The 26,560-nt window shown below is 37.0% G+C and overlaps 1 protein-coding gene across 4 annotated transcripts in view; it reads right to left on the reverse strand.

Moving 5' to 3' along the window:
- adgrl3.1 (adhesion G protein-coupled receptor L3.1) overlaps positions 1-26,560 on the reverse strand; it is a 184,765-nt gene that overhangs the window by 111,509 nt on the left and 46,696 nt on the right. For all 4 annotated transcript variants that reach the window (XM_036583065.1, XM_036583064.1, XM_036583063.1 and 1 more), the window contains exons 4-5: positions 15,015-15,124; positions 329-343 (exon numbers count right to left, since the gene is read on the reverse strand). In XM_036583065.1, the coding sequence (XP_036438958.1) occupies positions 329-343; positions 15,015-15,124 (125 nt within the window). The remainder of the gene's footprint in view (positions 1-328; positions 344-15,014; positions 15,125-26,560) is intronic.

The raw sequence follows: 26,560 nt of genomic DNA on the forward strand, positions 1-26,560 counted from the left end.
TGAAATGTTTGTTCAAAACAAGGTTTGCTGCAATATGTGATAACTGTATTATGGGCATGGGGGCATAGAGAATGTAAAAAGAGAACTGAGAGGGCATGGGACTGGAAAGAATGAAAGAATGAAACTAGCCAGAGAGTAGAAAACCAGAGTGAAATAGAGGGTTAATTCAGTGAGAATACTGTTGATGCTAGATCAGGTTTCTTTTCCTCACTCCTAATATAAACCATTATGGGCTACTGATCCCCAATCAGTCCTTTAGTATCAGGTAACGCAGAAACAGGCAGATGGTGAATTATGCACTTAAACTGCATTAAAGTAATGGACCTACCTCTCTGCTCCACTTCTGCGTCCACATCCACAAGGAGTGAGCGAGCGGGTGAGCGAGAGAGAGAGAGAGAGAGAGAGAGAAAGAGAGAGAGAGAGAGCAAACCATAGATTAATGATGCAACAGCAAATCAATTCCATATGTATGTAATGTGCATCATATCTTATCATGATCTCATTAAATGGCTAAACCTCCTCTTCATTTGTTTTCCACATATTCTATTAACTACACAATCGTAATTTCTGAAAAAGTAATATGCTGTAGCCAAGCTTCATGAGCCCATTAAATCAATAAAAGAATGAACCAATGCATTTAAAATAACGAAGAAAAGGGAAAAGTCATGATTTCATGATTCTTTTATACGACTTGGCAACATTCTATGGGTCACAGTTTAATAACTTCAATCCCTCTGAAAAGGAATTCATCTCAGTTTTATATGCAAGTTTTAGATCTTGGTAATCATTTAACAAACCAATTCAGTAAAAACAGCATGAGACTGGAAAAGTACAGGATCAATATACAATTAAGCTTTTCCATATACTTCTTTTCACATCATACATACTCACGAACAAAAATTTTACCCATTTTGAAGGACTCATTTCACTCATTTTACTCTTTTTTCCAATTTAATGTAAAAAATAAAAACAAAAAGCAATGATTTTTAAATCTGCTCTGACATATACTTGGAACAAAAACAGTACAAAGACAAGATATGCAATGTTTTATTCTATCAACTTCATTATTTCTTGTAAACCATCATTCATTCTGAAACTGATGCTTGCAACATGTTCCAAAAAAATTAAAACATGGACAATTTAAGACTAGCAGCACTGTGCAATCTTCCAAAAACTTAAAATCTTCAGCAGGTATTTCAGGTTTTGGATCGAGGAGGCAACCTTTCAGATTGTTTAGGGACATAATGAATGTGTTCTCTGGGCAAAAAGAGAAAAGGACCATCCAGATTGTTACCAAGTAAAGTTGTAAAGTGTAAAGTTCAAAACGTCAGGGCCTGTCATGGTATAGGGGAATATTAGTAGATAGCTTACACATCTGTGAAGGCACTATTAATGTTGAACACATTTTGAGCAACATTTTCCGCCTTCTAGATGACGTCTTTTTCAGGGACGCCAATGCTTATTTCAACAGCTCCAAGCCACATTCTGCTCGTATTACAATGGCATGGTTGTGTAATCAGAGTGCGGGTGCTAGACTTCCATTACTATTATTAAGCTCAAAATCAGATAACGAAGACCTGTATAACAGAAGAATGGCAAAAAATGCATATTTTGAAATGGGATCAGTTGGCGTCCCCAAACAAACTTAAGTCCCCAAACAACTTAACTCAAATGAACTGCTATTAAAAGAAAAGATGTTGTAACACAGTGGCAAACATGCTCCTGACACAACTTCTTCGAAATACGTTGAAGGTATCAAATTTGGAATGAGCATATTTAAAAAATAATAATAATAATAATAATGAAGTTCATAAGGTAAAACATCAAATATTGTGTTTTTGTACTTTTTTCAATTCAGGCAGAGCTTAAACAGAATTCACTGATTACTGCTTTCTGTTCTATTAGCATTTCACATACTGTACCAACTTTTTTTGGAATTGGGTTTGTAGTTCCTTGTGCTCTTTGAAAGAAAACTGAGGAGTTAATCTGCGGAGAGCTCTCTACTGCAGACCACACGTTTGAATTTTAAGCTTGCTTACACTAAAAGACCAGATACAGTCAGAATGTCCAGCCAAGCATGTCACTACACAGCAAGAGAAAAAAGCAATGTTTAATGCAGAAGCCTTGTATTTCACTTTGAAAGTAGCTTTTGTTTACATGTGTGTGCTGCAAAGATAATGCTAATTTCCACTAGCCTGGTAATAGAGATTTGCCCTTTATGCTAGCATCAAGCTAACAGAAGTACATTTTTTATAGCAGCTCTCTGGATTAAATGCAGTCATTTTAAAATTTGCAGCAGACATTTAAGTAACAGTCTTTACTTTGGATGTAACAGTTTGGATGTTGACTCCTTCAGTAAAGATTCAAACCAGAGACATTATAAATGAGGGCATAGGTCACTGGTTGGAAAATGAATGGAAAAGCTCGTAATGCTCAACATGGCATCTGTTTACAGGGAAAGTCCTGCACTTCAATGAAAAGAGCCAATTGACTTTCTGGTAAAGCTGCAAGCAGGAAAATCTGCACAAGCACAGTAGGCAGAACAACCTGAAAAAAAAAAAACATGTTTTTTGTGTGTTATTTGAGGTAAATGCTACAAACTATGTATGAGATTTTTGTCAGTTTATCATTGATTTCAAATATGCTTTTGAAACAGTAATTTGGTCTTCAGTTTAGAGTTTTTCAGTCTCTCTTCATTCAAACAGAGAAGAGCCTGGTGTTGTATGAGTGGAGATTACTGCCTCAGCGCTTGCCAAGATGGCCACTGAGTGGACAGACTTTCCTGTAAGGACTTTGTCTAAACTTAAAACTTGGAGCCTGTTAGCTTAGCTATATGTCCAGCTTACTCTAGTGAGGACAGAATGTAGTCCAATTAGTCCACAGAGAGCCTGTTAGCATTAATAAAAAAAACAGTCTGCTGAACCAGTTGCTAGCACAGAAGTTCAATGTTTGTGATATGTGACATTACATCTCTGTTTTTCACAGTCTTGTCCATCAGAGGTGTTGACAGAGGTGACAGTGAAAATACAAAGGCTTACCAAGTGGCGTGTTTGTTCAAGCAAGGAGCAGGAGGTTTACTCGATATGAAACGGGATCAAGCAGCAAAACCTAACAGCCTGTAGAATCACATGCTTTTTGCTAATACATCAAAGGCAAATACACCAAAATTGCAGAATCTTATATTATACACATATTTCATGATTTCTCGGATGGTAAATATGATGACAAGCTGTGGCAAACGGTGAGTATCAGAGCTAGGCCTTCACTTCAGGTCATAAATGTCAAAGCCTGGTCAAAAAACAAGGAAAAAACACTGATAATGCTAGTTTCTGCTAGCGCTTCATGGGATTCTCCTAAGCTAACAGTGACTCACATGTACGAATGATGCAGAAACATAACAAAACAAAAATGGTCATGTGTTTTTTTTGGACAGTGATTACATATTTTACTCTGTATGTTTTAGTTGTACAGTATCGCTTTCATTAAGGAGCCTTAAGAGTTTTCATACCGTCCACGCGTTGGTATTTTTGCTAGGATGCCACATGCAACAAGTGGCATCCTAGCATTTACTAGACAAAAACAGTAAAGAAATGCAGTGTTTATGCCATTATATACAATCTAGAATAATAAACAAAACAACAAATGTAGTTTTAACTCTGACATTGTGGCAAAAATTCCTGGTACAGGTTAATGTTGTGAAACCACATGTATTGCCTCCTGTTCGTACATACATAACATGGGGAGAAAGCTAGCAAAAGTATTGTAGAGCCGGTCCAAGTTACCATGCACACTGCATCGTATCTGCTGTGAAATGGGCTTTAGAGTGATGTCTTTTCTCATCAAATCGATCCCACCCATTGTAAATTAAAATTTAGTGTATTCCACTGTCAGTTCTTAATTATGGTGGTAGTTAATCTGACACATTAGGACTTCATACCATCTCCAGAAACCTATGGGCTTAATCTATGGGAGAGCCTGCTGATTTTAACCTTTTTAACCCTTTTGTTCCCAACAAAAAGTTAATGATGAAATAAACTTATTAAAACACTAATTGCAGAGTTTAAATAAAAGAAGCACAATGATTACATTTAAACATAAAAATTGATTAAAAATTCCGGACATGCATTTTAAATTTCACAAAAGTCAATAGGCTTTCTCTGAAGGTCTACAAGGCCCTGAGGGTTTCCTTTCTTTCACTGCCAGGCAATGACACTTAACGTGAACTGGCAATGAAAATGCAGTTTTGATTGTCTCTGTTGAAGTGTTACAATGTCTTAATGTGTTAACAAAATACTTTAAGGCTATTTATCAGAGCTGAACTCTGATGTGTGTGAGTGAGAGAGAAAGTGCAATTCACCTTCTCACTATGAAATATGCATGAGGATGGAACTGTTAATCACTCAATAAATAAGACCCTTGCAATGGTGTGTGTGTGTGTGTACGTGTGTGTGCAATTGCAACATATCCGATTTACAAGCAATTACTACCCAGACCACCCTCACTCCCCCTACACACACACACACACACACACTTTGTCAAATTTCAGGCAACCAATTATAATCATTTGCTGTTTGTTGATGCTGAAATTGATTCACTTAAACAGTCTGTGTTTTTGATTAAGTGTTAACAGATTTATCTTTCCTTGAATTTACAGTATTGGATTTAACTTCAGAGTAAGAAAAATAGACAAGATAATCACAATAAGACAAAATCTTGAAGAATAACTAAGAATTAACTTACAATCAAATAAGAAAAAAGTGTTAAATGTTTGTATGCAAAAGTAGACACTAGTTACTCTTACAAATCAAACTGTCCATTCACTATAGAGTTAAAACTAGGGCTGTAAAACAATTCAAATAATTAGTCACAATTAATCACATCACTTTTGTGTAGATAATCTTGAATAATCACATTTGTCATATTTGCTTATTAGAGCCTAGATTTTTTTCCATTTGAAAAGCAGTATTTTTTGTTATAGCTACATTTTATGGTCAAAAGCATCTGGACATCCCTCATTATTATTGAGTTCAGGTGTTTTTAAGTCACACTCACTGCAGTAAACGATAAAAGTTAGGTGGAGGATATATAATGGTATGGGGCTGTTTTTCAGGGTTTGGGCTAGACCCCTTAGTTCTAGTGAATCGCAATGTTACATGTTAATTCTACAAGCTACATGTTAATGTCACTGTTAACTGGACAAAATTAGCTTAGACTAAATGTATTTTTTGACATTCAAAAATTCAATAACATTATTTTCATTGTGAGAACATAAAATGTGAAAATCATGTGATAGATTCCATAGAGTGAACACAGTTTCCAGTTTTCATCACTAATGTACAGAGAGCAACAATGGCTGCATGTTCTAATCTGTAGCTTTCCACTTTGCTGTTTCTTTTGTTAATTCGCTGCTCATTGATTTATCCATTGGTCTCCCATCTGCACTGTCCAGTATAATCTGCTGAAAACGTTGCATTAAAAACTTATAAGCTATATTTGAATGAAAGACTACAGCCATAGATTGTATTATAGCAACAAACAGCACCCGAGCAGCTGGGCTTCAGCTTGCGCTACCACAGACAGTATGAAGGGTGAAACTCGGAAAATGCATTAATGGCATTAGTTGTGTTAATGATTAACATAAACATGCTATTAGCATGGCAACTTTCACAGCTCTTTAAACAAAATCTTACATTTTGTTCCAGTCATAAGAAAATTGATGACTTTAGAGGTATTTAATGTATGCTTATGTAGCAAGATTTCATTCCATGTAATTCTGGAGCATTTATATTGATCCATCCATCACGACATGCTCACACAATATGAAGGGCAGCTGCTGTGAAAAAAAGAAATAAAACTGATAAAAGGTTTTGATATGATGAGATATTTTTTATTTGTTACAAAAGCATATATTACTGATTGCAGTGAGGATTAGACACTAAAAAGACACAACTCTCTATCTAGCTGTAAGTGTACAGACCAATCCAAGTCCATTCAACCAGAACATAGGCTAATTAAGGATCATCATATCAGAGCTATATCTTGGCCTAATTCTAATAGAATTGCTTCAGGGGACTGCTGATCAGTGCTCATATATTACTAATCTTACTGAGCTTTCAGAAGAGTTAACACTTTAATGGCGAGTCAAAGAAGCTGCTATTTCTGCCACTTCTTTTATTCTTTTCCTCCTACAATTATGAGTTCTTTATATATAAAGAACATGATCTAACAAAGCTAAACATTTGCAGACCTTTTAGAGCCGTTTTCAAATGTTATTACAAATGTGTTGTGAAGTTTTCATATGACACTGGCAATAAAGTACATTGCCACTTTGGTGGGTACACCTACCTTCTATCTAGACTCATTGCGTACATCTTTGATTACAGATTGTAGTCCATCTGTTTCTCTCCATAATGAGTTACCCTGTTTATACCCTCCGTCAATGATCAGGACCCCCATATGACCACCACTGAGCAAGAGGTATGGACCATGAGTGTAGATACAAGGTATAATAAAGTCGCCAGTGAGTGCATATAATATGTACATACACATGTATAACATTTGATATTTTTGTGTTGTTTTCTCTTTTAAATGAACTGTTCCATATGAAATTTTGGAAAAAGAACTGTTTTTGCCGATACTATATGTTAAGTGACATTGTTATATCTGCTCACGTGGCTGTTTTTCGGGCTTCACTTTATGATCCTACATTTAAGTGTGCTTGCATGAACGGCTGAATAGACCAGAGAGGCTGATTGGAAAGCAGCCAACTGTTCCATCATGGGGGAGTGGAGAGAGCCAAAGAACCTCCAGAAAACATTTGGAACATGTTCCCAAGGGTCTCTGCCACAGAGGTAATTAAATTACCTGTGAGTGTGAGCGTGTGTGTGTGAGCGTGTGTGTGTGAGCGTGTGTGTGTGTGTGTGTGTGTGTTTGTGTGTATATGATGGAACTTCCTTTCTAATTATTGGTCTTGAGGAAAACAGTATTAAATGATTTTTCTTTCTTTTTGGACCAGATGAGTTCACTTCCACCCCCATTAGGCGCTCTCTCCCATTGTTTCTTTCTGTCTTTATTTGACGTACATTAGCCTTACCATTGAACTACGTGGAGAGTTAGGTACTGAATTTACAGGTACTGTCCTAAATGTATTCAGTAACCTATTTCATTACAATACATAATAAAGTAGTTTATTCAGAAAATATTTAGAATACATATTGATAAGACACAAGATAAAAACTCTGCTGGTGTACTTTTTAATTCACATTGTTCCTCACTGTTAGTAGTTGGCGGTTTTCTTAATGTAATTCTGTTAATGTTTCATCAAAAATTGACATATTTAAAATTTTCAACATTATTTTGGCACTCATCACCTGCTTTAGTCCACTGCTGCTCCTATAATCCCACTGCTGTCTCATAAACTAAGTAAACAATTCACCATATCACAACAAAATCTTGCCAGTTTGGCTATAAAGAGGGAGGCTTTGTGATTTTCAGTTAATGACATGTATGTAACTTGCCATGGGATGCACACACAAGTCCAGTACAGTGCTGATGCTAAGTTTTATCACTCATGAACATATTAAAGAGACTGACCAGTTCCATCATCCCTCTAAAGAGTTTAGCAACACTGAGATTAATAACTGGCTCATCACATTGATTTATCAGTCTACTCAGGCTTTATTAGACCTCAGTAACAATGAGATTAATAACTGGCTCATCACATTTTGATTTATCAATTCCCTTACATCCCAACCTTGACCAAAGAGTGGTGAAAACCCAAATTCACACAACTTTCCTCCTCAACGTAGCCACAAATTGCTTTTAGTTTAGGCTAACCCATAGCAGAAGTAATGGAATCGCAGTTAGTATTGTAAAAACGGCTAAATCATGGACACGCGGAACAATTCTAGATTGCTACAACTAGTGTGCGAAATACTCCCTGGTATTTATGAAGCAGCTAAACAATGAGCTTTCCCTGACTTTGTGTTTGAGCATCTATTTTTCCCTAATGGACAGCATAACGTCATAAGTTTATTTTCAAGAATTTTGATTTTGAGACATTCAGGAGTCCTGGAAAAAAACTTCACCAAAGTTAGGTTGAAACATTTTTACTAGTGAAAATTCATTGCTTACATGTAAAAACTGAATTTATACTAATCTCTACTTATTATTTACTGGTGCAAATTAAACTCCTGACATCAAGAATTAATTATTTATTTCTTGAAATTTAATTTTCCAATGTGTAAGCTGAAGATCAAGAAAAACTTTTGTTTATGTTAGTACAAATTTTTACTGCAATTATTATGAACTGGAAAAAAAAATAAACTCTTATCAATGTGAAACAAAAACTTGCTTGCTACAATATAGTTCCTAAAATTAAGAGCTAAATTTTAAGATTCAATATATTTTGTCTTTACATGCCTTTTGTTTCTATTATCAACATGTTCTGATAAAGAAACTTCGTTTTATTGATTAAAAATTTAAAGCATATTTACCAAACAATTTACTACTATTTGTCAGCATTTCTTCCTTTAAAATTAACAGCTGCATTTCTGAGAATTTTAGTTTTCTTTGCTTCTTTATTTTTATATCTTTCTTAGTGTCCATTCTGGCAGCCAACCGGAGCTTCACTTGGAGGGTCTTCAATATGTATAACCTCATTTATTTGTGGATTTTGATTGGCTTTTGTCTAGGTCACCAGTTAAAATACTGCTCTCATGACTTTATGAACAGCTTTTATTTACGTGTGGCGTAGCACTGTTATTTCTGAGTTTTATGGATTTGCCCTCATGTTGTGATTATATTGTAAACTAGGGGTGGGAATCTCTAGGCACCTCACGATTCGATTACGATTCAGAGGGCTGCGATGCGATTATAAAACGATTATCGATGCATCTCGATGCATCTTTTTTTTCTATATAGCATTTAGAATTTCTCACTGTGTGAGCTCGAGTTTCGAGTTCAAGTTTCAAGTTTATTTGTCATTTGCACAACATTTATCAGGACATTTATGCATTGAAATGCTTGTGGTGAGGCTCAGCTAATCACTCTACAGAAAGTAAAAATAAAAATACAAGAAAAACCAACTGAAATATATTAAATATACACAAAATATACACAATATAGAGAGAATATACATTTTAAAGTGACTAAGTGACTCCGTGGTATTGTTATTTAAAGTGACTTGGTACCTTTAAAGCAAAGTATTTGTAATGATCCATAATGAATTTACTTCCAATATCTTTTTTGATAAAACAAATGGAAATGATGTGGCAAGTGAACTAGAAGGCTCTCATTCACTGCTATTGTTTGGAGCACAAGAAGCTGCTTAAAATGCGATAAAATGCGCAGTTACGGTGAAATAAGATCCAGTGGCAGTGGATGTCCACGCAGCGCACGTTACAGCTATTCTACCCGTTTTCTTTAGTGATTTTATAACTTCAGTTTTGGTCTCGTTGTAGCGACGGGGGGAGATCGCTGTGTCAGTAAAGTATCTTTGAGACGGGACGTGTGCAACATAGCGTGAAAGCCCTGTTTCGCAACAGCTGAGAACCGGCGTGCAGACTGCAGGTCACATAGCAGCGATGCGTTATTCGCATCATAAGCAGCGCAGTTGGTTTCCTGATACGTTAAATCTGCAGCAAGAGACTGTCAAACACTAAAAAGTGGCGAAGCTGAAGTCAGTTTCTCTTTTGAATTCTCTCATTCCACCTTAAATGGTGCCGCATTTTTATTCGGCGCCTCAGTTAGAATTTAAGGTGGAACGGGTAAATTCGAACAAGAAACTGGAGAATAAGAAGCGACTTCAGCCTCGTAAAACTGTCGAAAGATGAGACTGATCTACTTCTGAGGAAACGTCTTCTGGCGGAGATGAGAGGAAAGCGGCTATAGCTGAAGCTTAAAGCAGAGCGAAGTAAATCTGCGTTTTCGTTTATATTGTTTAGTCTATACTAGGACATCAGCACATACTGACACATACTGGACATTAAATGTTGTGGCTCCCGAGGTGGTTTGACTTGGTTGAAAGGACAAAATGTCTCTTTTTATCATTTGTGTTGTGACTCCTGATCTAACCTGGCTTTTAATGCAGAGGGAGCCGGTCGGATTTCTCGCTCGTCCAGTAGTGTTTTTGTTGTGTGCCGTCACAGACTGTCCGGGCGCTGCACTTCCGCACTTCCAAGTTCCGCCCTTTGCGCTCCGTCAACATTACGTTATAAATTAAATATTTAGAAAATCGATGTTTGACATTTGTGAATCGATTCAGAATCATTCACATCCGCATCGCGATGCATCTAAGAATCGATTTTTTCCCGCACCCCTATTGTAAACCGTAGTAAAAGGTATGGACATTTTCATGGTAAGTTTTTATATAGATGCAGGCACAACCATTATAACCCAACACCAACACATTGGAACAAGTTCAAAGCCTCGACGTTTTAAAAAGAATACAGGATAGACATCTGCAAAGTCATTCAGCTAAGTCAAGAGGTTCAAAGGTCATGTGCATGACCTTTAAACCTGCTGTTCTACTTTCTGTCCAAAATTCCATCTCCTTCTTGTTCCATCCATCCCTGGGTGTATCTGTTGTGTGTGTGTTTGCATGTGTTTTCAGGCTTTTCCTGCCGCCAGTACACCGGTCATACGATACTGATTTATTGTCGCTGTCGCCATGGCTACCCCAGATTGGATAAGGAAAACCATCAGAGCTTTGCTCCGTTCAGGAATGACTGGCGGGCTGAGGGTACTGGGGCCGGACAGCAGATGGTGAGTCATTGGTATTGGTTATTACAGCTAATAAAACAACCACAGCAACCACACGTAAATACTTTTGTCCTTGCTGCAAATGAGCCATTTATGGATGCTAATACACTCTTACAATCTGCCTCTGTGTCAATAGTAAATGTAATGCCATGCCTTTCTCAACTGCTTAACCCTCCAAGGCTATGTTCACACAGCAGATAAAAGAGCTAATGAGAAGCTCCAAGTTTGAGCTCGCTGTAAAAAACGCATGTTATTCGACCACGGCCACTTTTTTGGTTTGCGGCCTTGCCTCCTTTAGACTTTGCTTTCAGACCTTCAGACAGCAGCCTCATTCTCCTACGGCCATGTTCATCCAATTCTTTCAAAATCTCTTCTAACACAGAACGGTTTAGATAAGTGTCTTCTGACTTTGTTTGTACAGAAACATCAACCCAAATGTTTATGAGGTCTCAGCAGCACAAAATTAAGACGAATGTCAAGTTGTACTGAAGTAAAAGTCAAATGAGCTGTTCAGACTGAGTCGCATTGCAGCATATCAGACACGTATCAGATTTCAGTACCCGTGTCCCAAATTGAACATGTCAGATTCTGTGTGTTTTTTGCTATTCACACTGCCACACAGTTAACACATCTGTGTCACATATGAAGAAAGGGATCAGATTTGGGCCACTTTTACCTGCTGTGTGAACTAAGACCAATTTACTTAAGTGAAACGTCTCTTACATTTTGCTTAATTATTTCTCAATTGTAGCTCATTGAAACAAGCAGAGAATTCTGTCAGATATGCAGATTTTAAGCTTGTCATTGATATTGCTTTTGTGTTTTGTATGTAAAATAGGAGACATCAGTATAGGGGGCCATTATAATGCTCTTGCAGTGCCCTTATATAGCTTTATCAAGCCTGTAGCTAGTAAGTAACTGCCCTCTTAAGCAGTAACTAGGGTGAATTAAGCATTTTTATTTAAGCAACTTGGTTCTGTTATTATAATTTAGTGTATGTTCATGATGGAATATGTAAATTTTTATACAAGCTTAATAATTTTTCAATAGTAAATCAATAGTAAACCACTCAGTGCTCTGCAAACTGCAGCTAGTAAATTATCATCAACTTGCATAAGTCTTAGTAAGGGCATTACTACAGCATTATAATGGGTGTCTATATTGAAGTGTTTTATTGTGATTTGAATATGATAAAGTTATCACGGTGAGCACAGTTCTGGCTTGCAGAAAGAAAGACTGACCTGTGGAATACTTACTATCCTGTATTTTTTATGCTTTTTGTCTTTTTTATATTCTTCTTGTAAAAAAAATGCTTTCAGTTGTTCAAAGAAATCTACAGGAATATTTTTCTACACCACCAAAGCTCAGTCTTAGAAGTTGGCTGCACTTTCTGCTTCTCATAATTCAAATAATCTTAATTACAAATTTAGACTTATTAGTCCATAAAACCTTATTCCATATCGCAGATGCCCAAGAGTGGAGCTTAATCATCTCTGATTCCTCACAGATGCTTTAAGTACTGTTTATTTGATGGGGACAGAACAGCCTCAGAACAGCACTAATTACGCTGCATAAGGCTGTAATAATGTACTGCATTATTTATTCGAAGTACTCAGTGATTACATTTTAAATGTTCATGATGTATTGTTAATATGTTTTGTAGGTGCATTATAACTATGGACAAGTCATTATTCACTTAAAATGGACAAGACATACTGAACATTGACACTTGTATTACTGCATGTTTATGAATTACCAAAGAATTAATTACAGTTCATAATTAGAGGCTTATGAATCATCATTAGAGCTAGAGATATATTTGCTAACAAAGCATTATTACCACTTTGTAAAGAGGCATATGGGCTTCATAGTGTTACTGTCATTGTATATTCTATCCAAACATTCAATTGCTACCTTATTTGTGTTCAGAAGGAGAACTGAAGATATTCTATTATGATTTGAATTTAATTAAGAGTTTTTATTGTGTCTGCCATTTTGCTTTGCGTGAAGAAAAAATGGGCTGCCATGATTTTATCATTTCTTGGCAGACAAAAGTGCAGGCTCAAACCTGTCGATGTAGAATGTCGATGTAATTAATTACAGGTCGAACTATGCAATTAAGTAATAATTTGATTACGTTTAAGAGCACAGTAAAATGACAACAACTCTTCACTGTTAAGGGTTAAAAAACCAATGTGTTCAACGTTATATAAAGTGTGTCAGATGCTGACGACAGACACCTGGACGCGTAAGATCCGCGTAGTATCAACAAAAAAACTGATTTTGCATGTAAGCAATGAGAATGCATTTTGCAAAACATATTGCACTAACAGAATTTGTATGAGTACTTTAAAATGTAGGCAAAGTTTTTGACCACAGCAACTGAGGATAAAAAAACTGGGCTGCAATGCCATGATTTTTATACATATATAGAGTGTTCTGTACGCTAAAGGTAGATCTTAAGAACTCAGGGTTGTTGCACAGTTTTAAACAACTTTTTTTTATTCCAAGTGATAAAAACATGGACATATGCTTTGAGACAGCTTTATCCTTGCACGGTCCTCTCAGTGTGTTTGACTTGTCAGTTTTGCCCTTCATCAGTGACCAGTATCTGTCCGCCAAAGCTATCCAGCTGTTGGCCTGACAGTTTTGGTTGATGAACTGTTCTGAATTGTAAGAATTTTTTTTTCTTTGTGCTGTAAAGTTATTTTTAAAGATGTTTTTCTTTGGACAGCAATGACATAAAACAACCTGTTCCAAGAATTTAGTTAGGGATGACTGCCCTCCCACTAATCCAATCTTTATATATTTATAGACAATATAGCTGCACAAATGAGGTAATATATGTGGCAAATTATGGTTAAATGAATATGTTCTGGTCTGATATGTTTAGATTTTTCAAAATTATCACTTTCTAGTATGTTTAATATTTCCTTCCTCCCTGATGATGTGACTACCAGTTAATCTAATATGCAGTAAAATCTTACATATGTGCATCGTGATACTCTCTAAAATATGTATATATGTATGGTTTAATACAAAATAACCACTTTATATACTGTCACAAATTCACTATGCCTTCATATTTCTGCAACGCATGCTCATTAGCTGCTCCTTCCTTTCTTTTTTTTCCTGCTACTGCTGTTTTAAAGCCAGAAGTAGAATGTTTCCGTGATAGCTTCATTTTCAATCGGTCACAACTCGCAAGAGAAAACCGCAGAGGGAGTGTGTTTTGTACATGGTTTTTGGCAGAATGTCACTCATGACAAATGGCAGAAAACAGACCAGAACAGCCTCACACTCACATTTTACGTGCCCGTGTTTAGAAGAAAGGGTAGTAGTTCAAACAGAGTAGAAATTACAAGTTCTTATTTTCCACATTCATGTAAGCCCAGATGGTAAACAGTTAAACTCCTTTGTTACATGGTGAAAAAGCTCCTCTACTGCAGAATGTGGAATAACGTCAGTTTATGGAACCTTCATGTAGTGCTGGTCTCATACAGAAACAGAGCTAAGATTAACGGTCTCTGCCTTGTCTTGGTCTTAACATTATTTCTACTCGTTTTTGTCTTGGTCTCTGTGTAAAGGTGGTCCACCGCGTCCAGTGCCTCTGCCTGAGGTAACCGGAAATTTCTCTACATTTTTAAATGAAATTTATTCACTACTAAATGAGGATCTAATTGATCTTTCTGTGATGGCTTAACTGGGTATTATTGGTTTGTTGATGCTCATTTAAGATTCAAACATCTCCTGAGGGCAGATCAGGATGTTGATATTATAAAAATGAATGTTGTTTGGTTTAGAGATGAAGGCACAGAGAATAACCTCACACTCATTTGCTTCCAAAACTTACAAAGCGATGTTGGACTAAAACTATAATACAATAATATTCTATAATATTTTAGGTTATATATTATTTAGTGTTATATTTTAAAAAATATAATATTACTGATTAATATACATCATGAATAATATATAATGAATGAAAGTGAATGTACAATGAACTTCAAACAAAGTTCAGCCTTTTCCCCTTAAACAGAGCGCAAAGAATTGGAACTGGATCGGGCTTATTTTGGCAGACACCTGATCCGTTAAAAAGCACGGGGATCAGACATCCATAAATTTAAGACCTTTTCAGACATTTTATAACCTGAAATTTTTCAAATCTTTTTTTTTTTGGCTTTATAAAACTTTTTTAGGGAGCACCTCTTGTAAACTTTATAGAAAAACATGCTGTCTCACTGTGTACTTACTGTATGGCACACACTCATACTGAACTTCCAGATACTTGTATGTTCCAGGACAAGGATCAGGAAAAACATCTGGACCTGCGACCACTGCACACTGCGTCCTGTTATTACATCTGATAGAGAGAGAGAGTGAGAGAAAGAGAGTGAGAGATTGCACTTTCTGCTTCATTGCAAGAAATTCAAATTGACTCAGCTCCCCCCACCGCTAAATATGTATCATCATACCAACGTCTGAGAGTGGCCGATCCTACTGACCCCCACAACTTTAAAATGACATATATCTCATTGGTTTGTTATTTATTGTAATGCTTCTGCTAGTAAAATTTATATTTTGTTGTACTGTTGTAAAATTGTTACCACTACAATTTTTCTTTGCTGCTGGTGTCATTTCTTGTTGTAACTGCTGTTGTATGTGTCATTACTGTTGTTTTTTTGGTCAATATTGTTGTTATTGTTCTAATGCTTTGGCAATATTGTAGTCAATACAGTCACGCCAATAAAGCTGTCCTGAATTGAACTGAACAAAGAGCGAGACAGAGAGTGAGAGCAAGCGAGTGGGTGAGTGAGAGAGAGAGAAAGAGAGAGAGAGAGAGAGAGAGAGAGAGAGAGAGGTTGATAGAAGAATAGGAAGTGGGAGAAAGATGTGGTTGGGGAAAGAGGCACATCAAGGGGGACAGAGAAAACAGGAAAGAAGAAGCTGGATAAAGGGACAGAGATAAAGAGAAAAAAGAGAGGTGGATAGATGGAGAGAAAGCATGAGTGAGTCAGGTGGATGGGAAGAGAGGTGGAAAGAGAGGGACAAAAATGAGATGGAAAGACAAAGGGAGATTGGTGGATAAAAAGATTGAAAGAGAGAGAGACAGAGATGGGTGGAGAGATATGGTTTAGGGAGAGAGGGGGATTAAGCGAAGAGAAAGATGGATAGAGGGAGAAAGAGAGGGAAAAAGAGACTGGGGTAGAGAGAAAGAAACAGACAGAGGGAGAGATTGAGAGAGAGAGAGACAACCTGGTACACTGACATACATTAAGATTAAGATTATTCTTTTCTTCTCCATATAAATTCTAAACAATAAAATACATTATATGTACATAGTACGTAAAGTATATGTAATATAAAATACATTTTAGTAAATAAAAACTGTCTGTGTCCAAGGGAGAGACAGAGACTTAGAGAGGCACCCAGAGAAAGAGAGACAGAGAGAGAGGGTGAGAGAAAGGTAAAGAGATAGATAAAGAGTCGGAGAGAGAAAGAGAAAGAAAAAGAGAGAAAGTTAGAGAGGGAGAGAGAGAGTTAGGGAGAGAGAGGGTGAGAGACAGAGAAAGAGACAGACAGATAAAGAGAGAGAGAAAGTGAGGGTGAGCTAGAGATAGGCACAGAGAGAGAACAGGAGAGAAAGATGGACAGACATAGAGAGAGAGAGAAAGAACAAGACAGATATAAGAAATCCTGGCTGCCTAAAGAGCAGAGACTGTGCCCGCAGTGCAACAGCAATACAGCGGAGTTGCACACACACACACACACACACACACACACACACACAAAACTGCTCTGTTTACCTGTTTCTTGGTACTGCTTTATATTTTATTATTATTATTGTTATTATTATTATTATTGTCCCTAATGAAACTGAAACATCTTAAATCTCTGAATGCTGTAAATGTTTCATCTGTGTCTAAATATGCCAACAAGGCTTACTGAGCTGAACTGACAGAAACAGAGAGAGAAAGAAAGAGAGTTAAAACCAGAAGCAGAGAAAGAGAGAACGAGAGATTTAGAGAGGCAGCTGAGGCTTGTGTGTGAGAGAACCAGGAGCAGAAAGACGCAGCACAAAGTCATGAAACTGCAACACACAAACACAAACACACAAATATGGAGTGAAAAAAATTCTCGCACACACACACAGAGGAATCTAAGACGACTTAACGCTCAGCTCTCTCTCTCTCTCTTCTCTCTCTCTCTCTCTCTCTTTTCCCCCAAGTTACCATGGAAACCTCCCAGTCCGAATCCAGAGGGGTGCATCAAAATGCACAAACACACATACACACACACACACACACACACACACACCAGTTTTCCAGCTACATTTCACAGCATCAGTGTGACAGAGAGACAGCAGACAGCTGCCTGAGAAACACACAACTTCAGACTGTGTGTGTTTACGCATGTGTGTGTGTGTGTGTGTGTGTGAGGAACGGTGTAGATATGTGTGTGTGTCATACTACTGCACTAATTGCTGTGTTGAGCGAGTGTGACAGTCATACTCCCAGAGTGCCGTAGGGCATCTCTGGTTTCCGGGGCGACGGCTCTCATGTGGCTGTGAGCAACATTCAGATATGACCTAATTTAGAGAGAGAGAGAGAGAGAGAGAGAGAGAGAGAGAGAGAGAGAGAGAGAGAGGGTGAGAGAGGGAAAGAGAGAGAGAGAGAGAGAGAGAGAGAGAGAGAGAGAGAGAGGGAAAGAGAATTATTATTTGCTCTGTAGAGACAGGTAGTCACGTCTCCTGGAAGGTGCTCTACTCCCTTAAACTCTTATCACCCCCCCCCCAACACTCACACACACACACACACACAGATGTGATGTGTCATAATACTTGTGTATATATATATATATATAGGTAAACACCTATGTGTATATATATATATATATATATATATAATACTGCATTACAATAAATTCAAATCTACATACAGTAAACGTAACTACTGAATGAAAAAAGCATTTTACAGCTAAACAAAGTTACATTCCAGATTTTTCCTTGATCCCCAACCATTACAATGAATAATTAAATTCCATCGCTAGCATTACTGATTAGCCAAACCAAGTTTTTACAAATAATAAAAATTACAAATAATACCGGGCTGCCACAGGGAGAGGTTTAGAAAAGATGATATAAATAATCACTTTGACATACATAAAATAACTACTTATTATTTTAATGTTATTGGTCTTTAATATTTGTGTTTTTCTGAGCAAATAAACACTCACTGTGCAGATAAATTAGATACCCATATATAGTAATATGTCCCATATGTTTTATATGTGTAAGTAAGTACTTACACTGTAAAAAAAAATGTTTGTCAGTTCAGCCTAAACATTTCTTCATGTGGTAACAAGTAATTAAATTACATTTATTAACTTAAATAAATAATTAAAATGAACCAGAAATATTTTAAGTGCATATATGTAATAATATTGTCTCATATGTATTCTATATACCCATATGTAATAAAATGTTTGATATATCTAAGTATTTATGTATAATAATATAGTCATAATAAAATGACCCATATGTATTATATATATCATTACTGTCCAAAGAAAAACATGTATCTCCATTTTCTCCTATTTTTATATTTCTGCATCATTTGAGCAAAGCAGCTGTCCTTTACATCATACAAAATTAGTTATGAATGGAGTAATAGAAAAAGTCCAAAATTATTAGGGAAAAAAATCTCATAAACTTCACTGACCTTAAAAGGAAAGAACGTTTTCGACTTCTCCTGCAGAGTTAATTTTTTTGGTAGCTATATGTAATAGTAATATGTCCAATATGTATAAATTTCTGAATGTAGTGCTAACATGTCTCATATGTATTACATTAATATTAATGTCTCATATTTTATATATGCAAACATTTAAATATAATAGTAGTTACAGTAGGTATGAAATGTATGTAAGTATCTATAGGTAATTATATGTCTTGTATGTATTCCACATAAGTATCCATACAAAATGTGTCGCATATATGTATTATATTTTTGTTAGTAGTCATGTGTAATAGTAACATGTCACATATACAATCTTGCATAAATTTAATGCATATGTAATAATAACTTTCTAAGCCTAACCCCAAACCTAACCTTAACCCTAACCTCTGTAACCAAAAAAAAATTAGGATTTAACTTTTCAGTTTTACACAATGAAACATGTTGCTTATATGAACAAATATTATTATCAAGTGAACATTTTTTCCCTTCTATTGTACGCCCTGTTTTTCTTTTTTCCTGCAAAGTCAGGATATTTAAAAATGTGCAAACACACACACACACACACACATTCAGAGATTTCAGACTCTTCAGCTTTTGGATGATGGTTTGATCAGACAGGCTGCCAAGAGGAGTCAACTGAGTGAAGTGTACGATGGTGAACTAGGGCAGTGCGTAAGTGTGTGTGCGCGTGTGAGTGTGTGTGAGCTAAAGTAATGTCTTCCCACACTGTCACCCACAGGAGAGAGAGCGCAGGTACAAACACACTGGCCTCACAGAACTTCAACTTGAATCTGAACTGATCCGATGTCTTACGATTCACAGGGACAAACAGAGGCCACACCTATCAGTCTACACACAAACGCGCACACACACACATCAGAATTAGTCATCTTTAACCAGCTGAACACTTTCAGACCTAAATTAACTACACCATCGGTTAACATTATCAGCTCTTCAGAATCGGTAGGCCCATCAGTGTCAGTGACAAAGTTCTTATATCAGTCAGCATAGCCTATATATGAGTTTCAAGGTACTTACTGAATAATCTGTAGTTTTTACCAGTGATGTATACCAACACAGTATACTGCCTTTTTCCTGGGCTGTTTCCGTATACTGACTTCCGAAGATACATTTTGCGTGCTGTTTTTCTTTTCCCTGCCTTGTTGGAATATTTTAATATTTTTATATTATACAAGTTTCACTGACCACAATGCCATCATCAATTATCACATTACCTAAGCCGCTTATACTTCTGGGTCGCGGGGGGTGCTGGAGCCTATCCCAGCAGCCAGAAGGCAGGAAACACCCTGGACAAGTCGCCAGTCCATCACATGGCAGACCCACAGACATATACAATCACACACACATTCACACCTAGGGGTTGCAAGTCTTTGGATTGTGGGAGGAAACCGGAGCAATTTGGTAATTTTATTAGCAATTTTGTAAAAGACAAACTATGGCTTCAAAATATGGACAAAATGTGCAAAAAGTATATCCACTTTTATGTTAGGACTATACTGCTGGTAGTTACAGAATAACAGGTCTTAAGATTAACTCACTGAGAAACTAGGGCTTGCTAGTTAGCCTAATATCTCTAGTCTTACGAAAAACAAAAGCTCTCCCACTCAAAGAACTGAAAAGCAGCAATAGAATCAGCAATAGAATTGGGGAAAGAATCAGCTTTAGCACACCTGAAACCCAGAAGATCAAACCAGAATCAAACCAGAGATGAAGAGAAGCCAAAAAAGCCAGGGAAGCGTAGGTGACAGCCAGCTAGCTACAGCTAGCTCTAGCCTTAAAGGATTGAGAGGCCGTTGGTTTAATGTGTAGAACCCAGTTATAACTGCCAGAATGTCACTTCTGAGTGGTACATTCACTCTGCTTACAAAGAAATAGCAAAACCGTGAAAGTGGTACGCTATCTGATGAAATACGCTATGGAAAATGAATAGCAACAACATCACTGTTCTATCTGTTCTAGATCCACCTTTAGCTTTGCACTGTACTGAATTGTAATGATTATATCTGGGAGAAATCAACCATAGTTATTAATAAATATAGCTACAAAGAATTCCATGGAGCATTCTTTACTGCCTGCTCCATGACGCTAAAGTGATAGCTTCATTCATAAAGTGTCGGGACAGATCGAAGGTGCTTCTCTCTTAATTGATCACCTTCTAATTACCTTTTCTTATTGATTACCGCATCACTACTGGTGGTGCAGGACGACACACACATGGGCGCACACACACACACTCTCACATGCATACCCTCGGCAGTGAGCAAATTAGCCCAGACTGAAAAAAAAAGATGTAAAGGTCAGACAAAATGAGAGGGGGAGAGAGAGAGGTGAGGTAGAGGGAGAGAGAGGGAGAGAAAGAGAGAGAGCAATAGAGAGATGAGGTGGAGAATGATAAATGATGTGTGATGCTAACCACCGTTTCTATAAAAAGCAGCGAGGCAAAAAAGAAAAGAAAGATGGGAGGGGAAGAAAGGCACAAGCGTCTCGCTTTCTTTCCGCCTGCTTCTTCTTCTTTTTCTGCTCGTTCCATGCAGCACATCCCTCAGCCTGGGTGATATCAGCCTGAGCAAGACCCATTAGTGACTGCAATCCAAAGACATATTCACCTTGCTTCTAGGCTGCATTCAGACAGGAGTTAGCTATGGCGCTTAGGCAGCGATTTATTTCCATCCCGATTTGTGAATTTTGACAAGCTACTGGCCTGAGACTGTCGACCGAAAAGCATCCGTTGTATTCCGAATAGCAGCCGCCATGGATTTCTTTCTGCCAGACATTTATTGCAACTTGTACACAATTTCTCGGAACAGCTGCTAGGCTATATCAGAAGAGCTACCTCTCTCAACTCCCACAGGACCCTCCATGCATTCTCCAAATGCCCACTGGAAGGCCTCAAACCAACACCCATTTAATAATGCGATTCAAACTGGATGCATATAGATCAAGTTCCATGCATTTATACCTGAAGAGGAAAGATAAGCGTGGACACAAGTAGACGATGATCTAAGTTATCTGAAATATGACTTGACTGTCTGTCTAAACTGGGGCTTGAAACATGCCTGGCTCAAGGAGAAACCATGTGTTAGCCCTCAGCAGGTGGGAACTGGCAACAACTAACATTGGAAAAAGCTGAGGAAGTGTATTTTGGGTCAGGAAATGAAGCAGTGCATGAGAGTGTTGACACACAGGAGTGTGCTAACCTCTTAAACCTTTCGTGTCGAGCCTCAAAAGCTTTGGACTCAATTATACAACGCGGTGTTCAAGTTCACATGGAGTGTGAAATATTCTGCTTTCATCATCTAGACAGGCTGTCGACACATGCTGTATTTTACTTTGGACAAAGTGGAAAATGAAGTAAAATATAAAGTTAGTAACAAAAAGTGGCTGCAATCGATATGTTTTATGTCTACGGTAAAAACAAAATAATGCTGCTTTGCTTTTGCACTGCAGCAGCCACGCGCACTCAAGGGATTATGCCACTAAAATCACATCAAAAACACATTTTTCTTTCACAAAAACTGGAAACTCAACACTAAAAATAAGGGTCACAGAAACTTTGCCAGCCAAAATCAAGACATCATTGTTATCCTGGTAATATATCCGCTTCTGTTCACACGAGCCCCCACAGTAGTTTCGCCAGAACTGTGCTAGGTATCATGCAGGTAAACTGCCCCATCAGTGTTACCAGCATTTCAACTCTGATGTGTTCACGCTTAACCATTTCCTGTTACATTCATGCATGAAAGTTCAGACAATCAAGAAAATTATTCTGTGAAACTGAGTCAAGAATTTGTGGAATCAAACAGCCTTAGCCAATTTCTGTTCTAACTGTGGGCTAGCTCAGAAACCATACCACAATCCAGCATATTTTTCATGTGACCAATATTTTTAGATTATGGCTGCAATATCCGGTTGGGGAACAGAATTGTTGTTCATTACTTTTTTTTAGCGAAGTCAAAAAGGGTGTGTTTACTTTTTAAGTTATCGTTTTGTCCCATTAATTGTCCCTAAGGCAATGTGGAATAATATGCAGTATGTAGCATGGCTCAAGTCAAGTCAAAGTTTATTTATGTAGCGTTTTTAACAACAGGCATTGTCACATAGCAGCTTTACAGTAAAAATTGTGTCCAAACCACAACAAGGTTTAAATCATGTGTATATCATTGCTTTTTGTTTTTATTTACATTTTGCACAGGGTCCCAACTTTTTCGGAAATGGGGTTGTACAACTATAGGTCAACCACGTGTTCATGAAATGCTAACTTTAGCTAAAATTGTAAAATTGGATGCCTGTATGATAGGGTGATGTTTTTTAAATAAAATATGTAAATATAAATAATAAACCACATATGTTAAAAGAGGCAAACTGTTCTTGCAAGGTTTTAAACAGGTTAATTTTACCTATTGTCACTCCTTACACTGTGACAAGGGCATTTAAATAATGAGCATGACCAAAACACAGTGAACGGATGTAGATTATCACTCACAGTCAAATTTGAATTTCTTGAATACAGAATATTTTGCTTAAGAATATATTTCTTACATCTAGGGAATTGGGTATTTACAGCATCGCAGGGCTGCTTAATTATGGGAAAAATCATAATCACGATTATTTTCGTCAATACTGCGATCATGATTATTTAACACGATTACTACAATTACTTGTGTGTGTGTGTGTGTACAAATATATATATATATATATATATATATAGGCTTTGGGCTTCACAGAGCAACCTTTGCTGACATCATTAAGATGTGCATGGGGGACACTATCTCTGTTGACTGAATCTGACCAATGACACCGTGTTCAGTTTCTAAAGCAACCCAAGTCTGTGTAATAAGTTTTGATTTGCACAGCGACTGTATATGTAGATTGTCTATTTCACATTCAATTTACATAAAAGGAAAACTGCTTTGACCAAGTCTGTGTTAGATGGGAAAGACACCTGCAGGTAGTCTCACCCTCAATACTTCTTTCTTTCTTTCTCTCTCTCTCTCGACTCAGAGATTTAGCCTGCTGATTTTCTTTAAGCTTTTGACTTGTCAAGTCTTTGAATATCAGGTTTGTGTGAACGTGTTAACCTGTTGAGATTATATTTTTATCCCATCTTTTAATTATGAGACCTTTTTTCATAGTCCTGTAAAAAAAATTAATTAAAAACATTTACTCTTCTATTTTATTTTTTTTTATGTGTGGTCTTCTCTTTTAGTTTTGGGGCATATTGCATCACAGAAATTACGATCAAAGATTGTTCATACATTTCTAAGTTTTTTATCTTAGTTATGCTTTGGTAAAAAAACCAACAGCCACAATCACTCACTCCTCACACATCCAAAGCCACCCTCCACTGTCAAATATAGGCTTAGGTATATATTATGGACACACTATTAATGAAACTGCTGACATTTTTGTAAATATGACATGTTCTTGTCTACCCTGTCATATCCCGGTGCAGACTACCATGTCCTTGTCCAGCCCATCATCTTCATGTTTTATTAAAATAAATTAGCAATTTTTCGCAGGTAAACATAAAATTATAATTGATATATACTGTTTTTACTTTTATACATAACAATGGGTAATTCAAATATAATTATTTAAATTTTTGCTCAAAGATGTTTTTTTTTGCTATTGTTTGGAGAAAAAAGGATATGATGTGGACACAATGGGAGAAGAAATTCATTTTATAACAAAATCCATAACTCAAAGACTTTGAAGGGCCATACGCAATTACTGTTGAAAAGGGGACACAATATGTCTTTGAAAATGACTCTACAGTTTCTACAAAACTTTAGAACATAATTTAAGTATGTTGTGTTTGTCCATGATAGGGTGGACAGAACTTGGGGATGTATCATAAGATCTTGGCCTACTGGTGCAAAACAAAAAGTGTTTAAGCTTGACACAGATGTTTTCAGGGTAGTCTACAGTCTTGTAACTGTAATGAATATGAATATCATTATTGTATATGGAAAATGACCCGGAGCATTATCATAAAGCGGCTTTAAAAAATATGACTGCTATGTAATGGCACTGCTTTACAGATTCCTATCTGTACCTGACTCTCAGTGCGAAGACAAATGAAATGACTTTATTAGCGTGAGTAATTTGTGGAGGCTATAAACAGAATACTCTGACTACAGCGTTTCTCTTGCAGGTTTCTGTTGACAGAATGATTATAAACATCGGCAGACAAGCGTTCGAGCGATCCTAACAATAAAGATTATTTATATTTTTCATTTATTCCCACATTACTATCAAATTAGGATGTTACATTTAACGTATTGTGTGTTTACACTTCACCAGAAGTTCTGTCCCTCAAAGTTAAGTCACTCAAAGCATGGAAAACGTGATGGAAAACACAGTAGCACATAGAAAGCTTTAAGTCCATATGCTCGTACATTTTATTATACTCAGTGTACACATGTACACATTAAAATTCCTCCTGGGGAAGATTTTAATGAGTTATAGGAGATTTTCAAGATGCTACATAAGCTTATTGTGCAGGTAGCACTGGCACTAGAACATCTGAAAAAGTTGCAGTACAAATAAAAATTCTGTGGCGAAAGAAGCATATAGGTTATAGAAACACAAGCAGTAGGCACAGCTCAATACCGGCAGACTGTAAAGCCCTGACTTTGCCTGAATGTATTATAAAATATGTTAGGTGAAACAGAGTTTGCCCCTAAACGCTAGGCTTTATTCAATTACTAATCTTAGGCTGGTTTTATAGAGTGCAACTTTCATGCAATTTGTTGTATGTTGTGAGTTGCCTGTAACTTCTGAAGCAATTAAAAAACAATCAAACCTGCAGGCAACACATTTAGTTACTCCACTAGCTAGCCAAATTAGTAGCTCATATTTTTTGATGCTCCATATCGTTCCTCCTATAACGTCATCCGTGAGATGTAATTTATGTATTTGTAGCTTTTTATCATCTTCATATACACTGATCAGGCATAACATTATGACCACCTCCTTGTTTCTACACTCATTGTCCATTTTATCAGCTCCACTTACTATGTAGGTGCACTTTGCAGTTCTACAATTACAGACTGTAGTCCATCTGTTCCTCTGCATACTATGTTAGCCCCCTTTTACCCAGTTCTTCTGTGGTCAGGACCCCCATGGACCTTCACAGAGCAGGTACTATTTGGGTGGTGGATCATTCTCAGCACTCCAGCAGCACTTCTATGTCTGATCCACTCGTACCAGCACAACACACACTAACACACCACCACCATGTCAGTGTTACTGCAGTGCTGAGAATGATCCACCACCAAAATAGTACCTGCTCTGTTAGGGTCCATGGGGTCCTGACCACTGTAGAACAAGGTAAAAGGGGGCTAACAAAGTATGCAGAGAAACAGATGGACTACACTCTGTAATTGGAGAACTACAAAGTGCACCTATATAGTAAGTGGAGCTGATAAAATGGACAATGAATGTAGAAACAAGGAGGTGGTCATAATGTTATGTCTGATCGGTGTATTTTCTAGCCGACATTACCATTTTTATTAGTAAATCTGTCTTTAAGTATCTTTATATATCTGTTTATGGTTCTTTACTATATTTGAGTTTTTCTGTTGTGAGTGTGTTAAGTCTTTGAAAAGTAATGTTCAAGTAACATTTACAGTTATAGCCAACGTGATGTTTCACTCATCTTGTCCCAGAAGAGTTCACCACGGACTCTGTCTACTCTTCTGTAATAATTTTAATCCTTTGCATCTCAAATGAATCGGAGCTGTAAAATTAGGGGGCCTCAAGAAAATAGAAAATGAATCTAAGATGTAAATAACAAAATGCTGACAAAGGTTGCCGTTTTAACAGCCATTAGCTGGCTAGTTAACATGGCTGGTTACAGAAACATTAGCTTCGAGAAACTCACGTTTGTTGTCGTGGATCAGGAAACTGACCAAACTACCAAGCTTGAATCAGTCTGGGAAGGTGTCTCCTTTTTAAAACTCTTATCTTTTTATTTCCTGTCTATTGCTCCTGTGGGTGCATGCATTGGACTTTAGTCAGTCACTAACAGAAATTAT

Source organism: Colossoma macropomum, unplaced genomic scaffold (genome assembly GCF_904425465.1).
Source record: "Colossoma macropomum unplaced genomic scaffold, Colossoma_macropomum, whole genome shotgun sequence".
Taxonomy (NCBI): domain Eukaryota; kingdom Metazoa; phylum Chordata; class Actinopteri; order Characiformes; family Serrasalmidae; genus Colossoma; species Colossoma macropomum.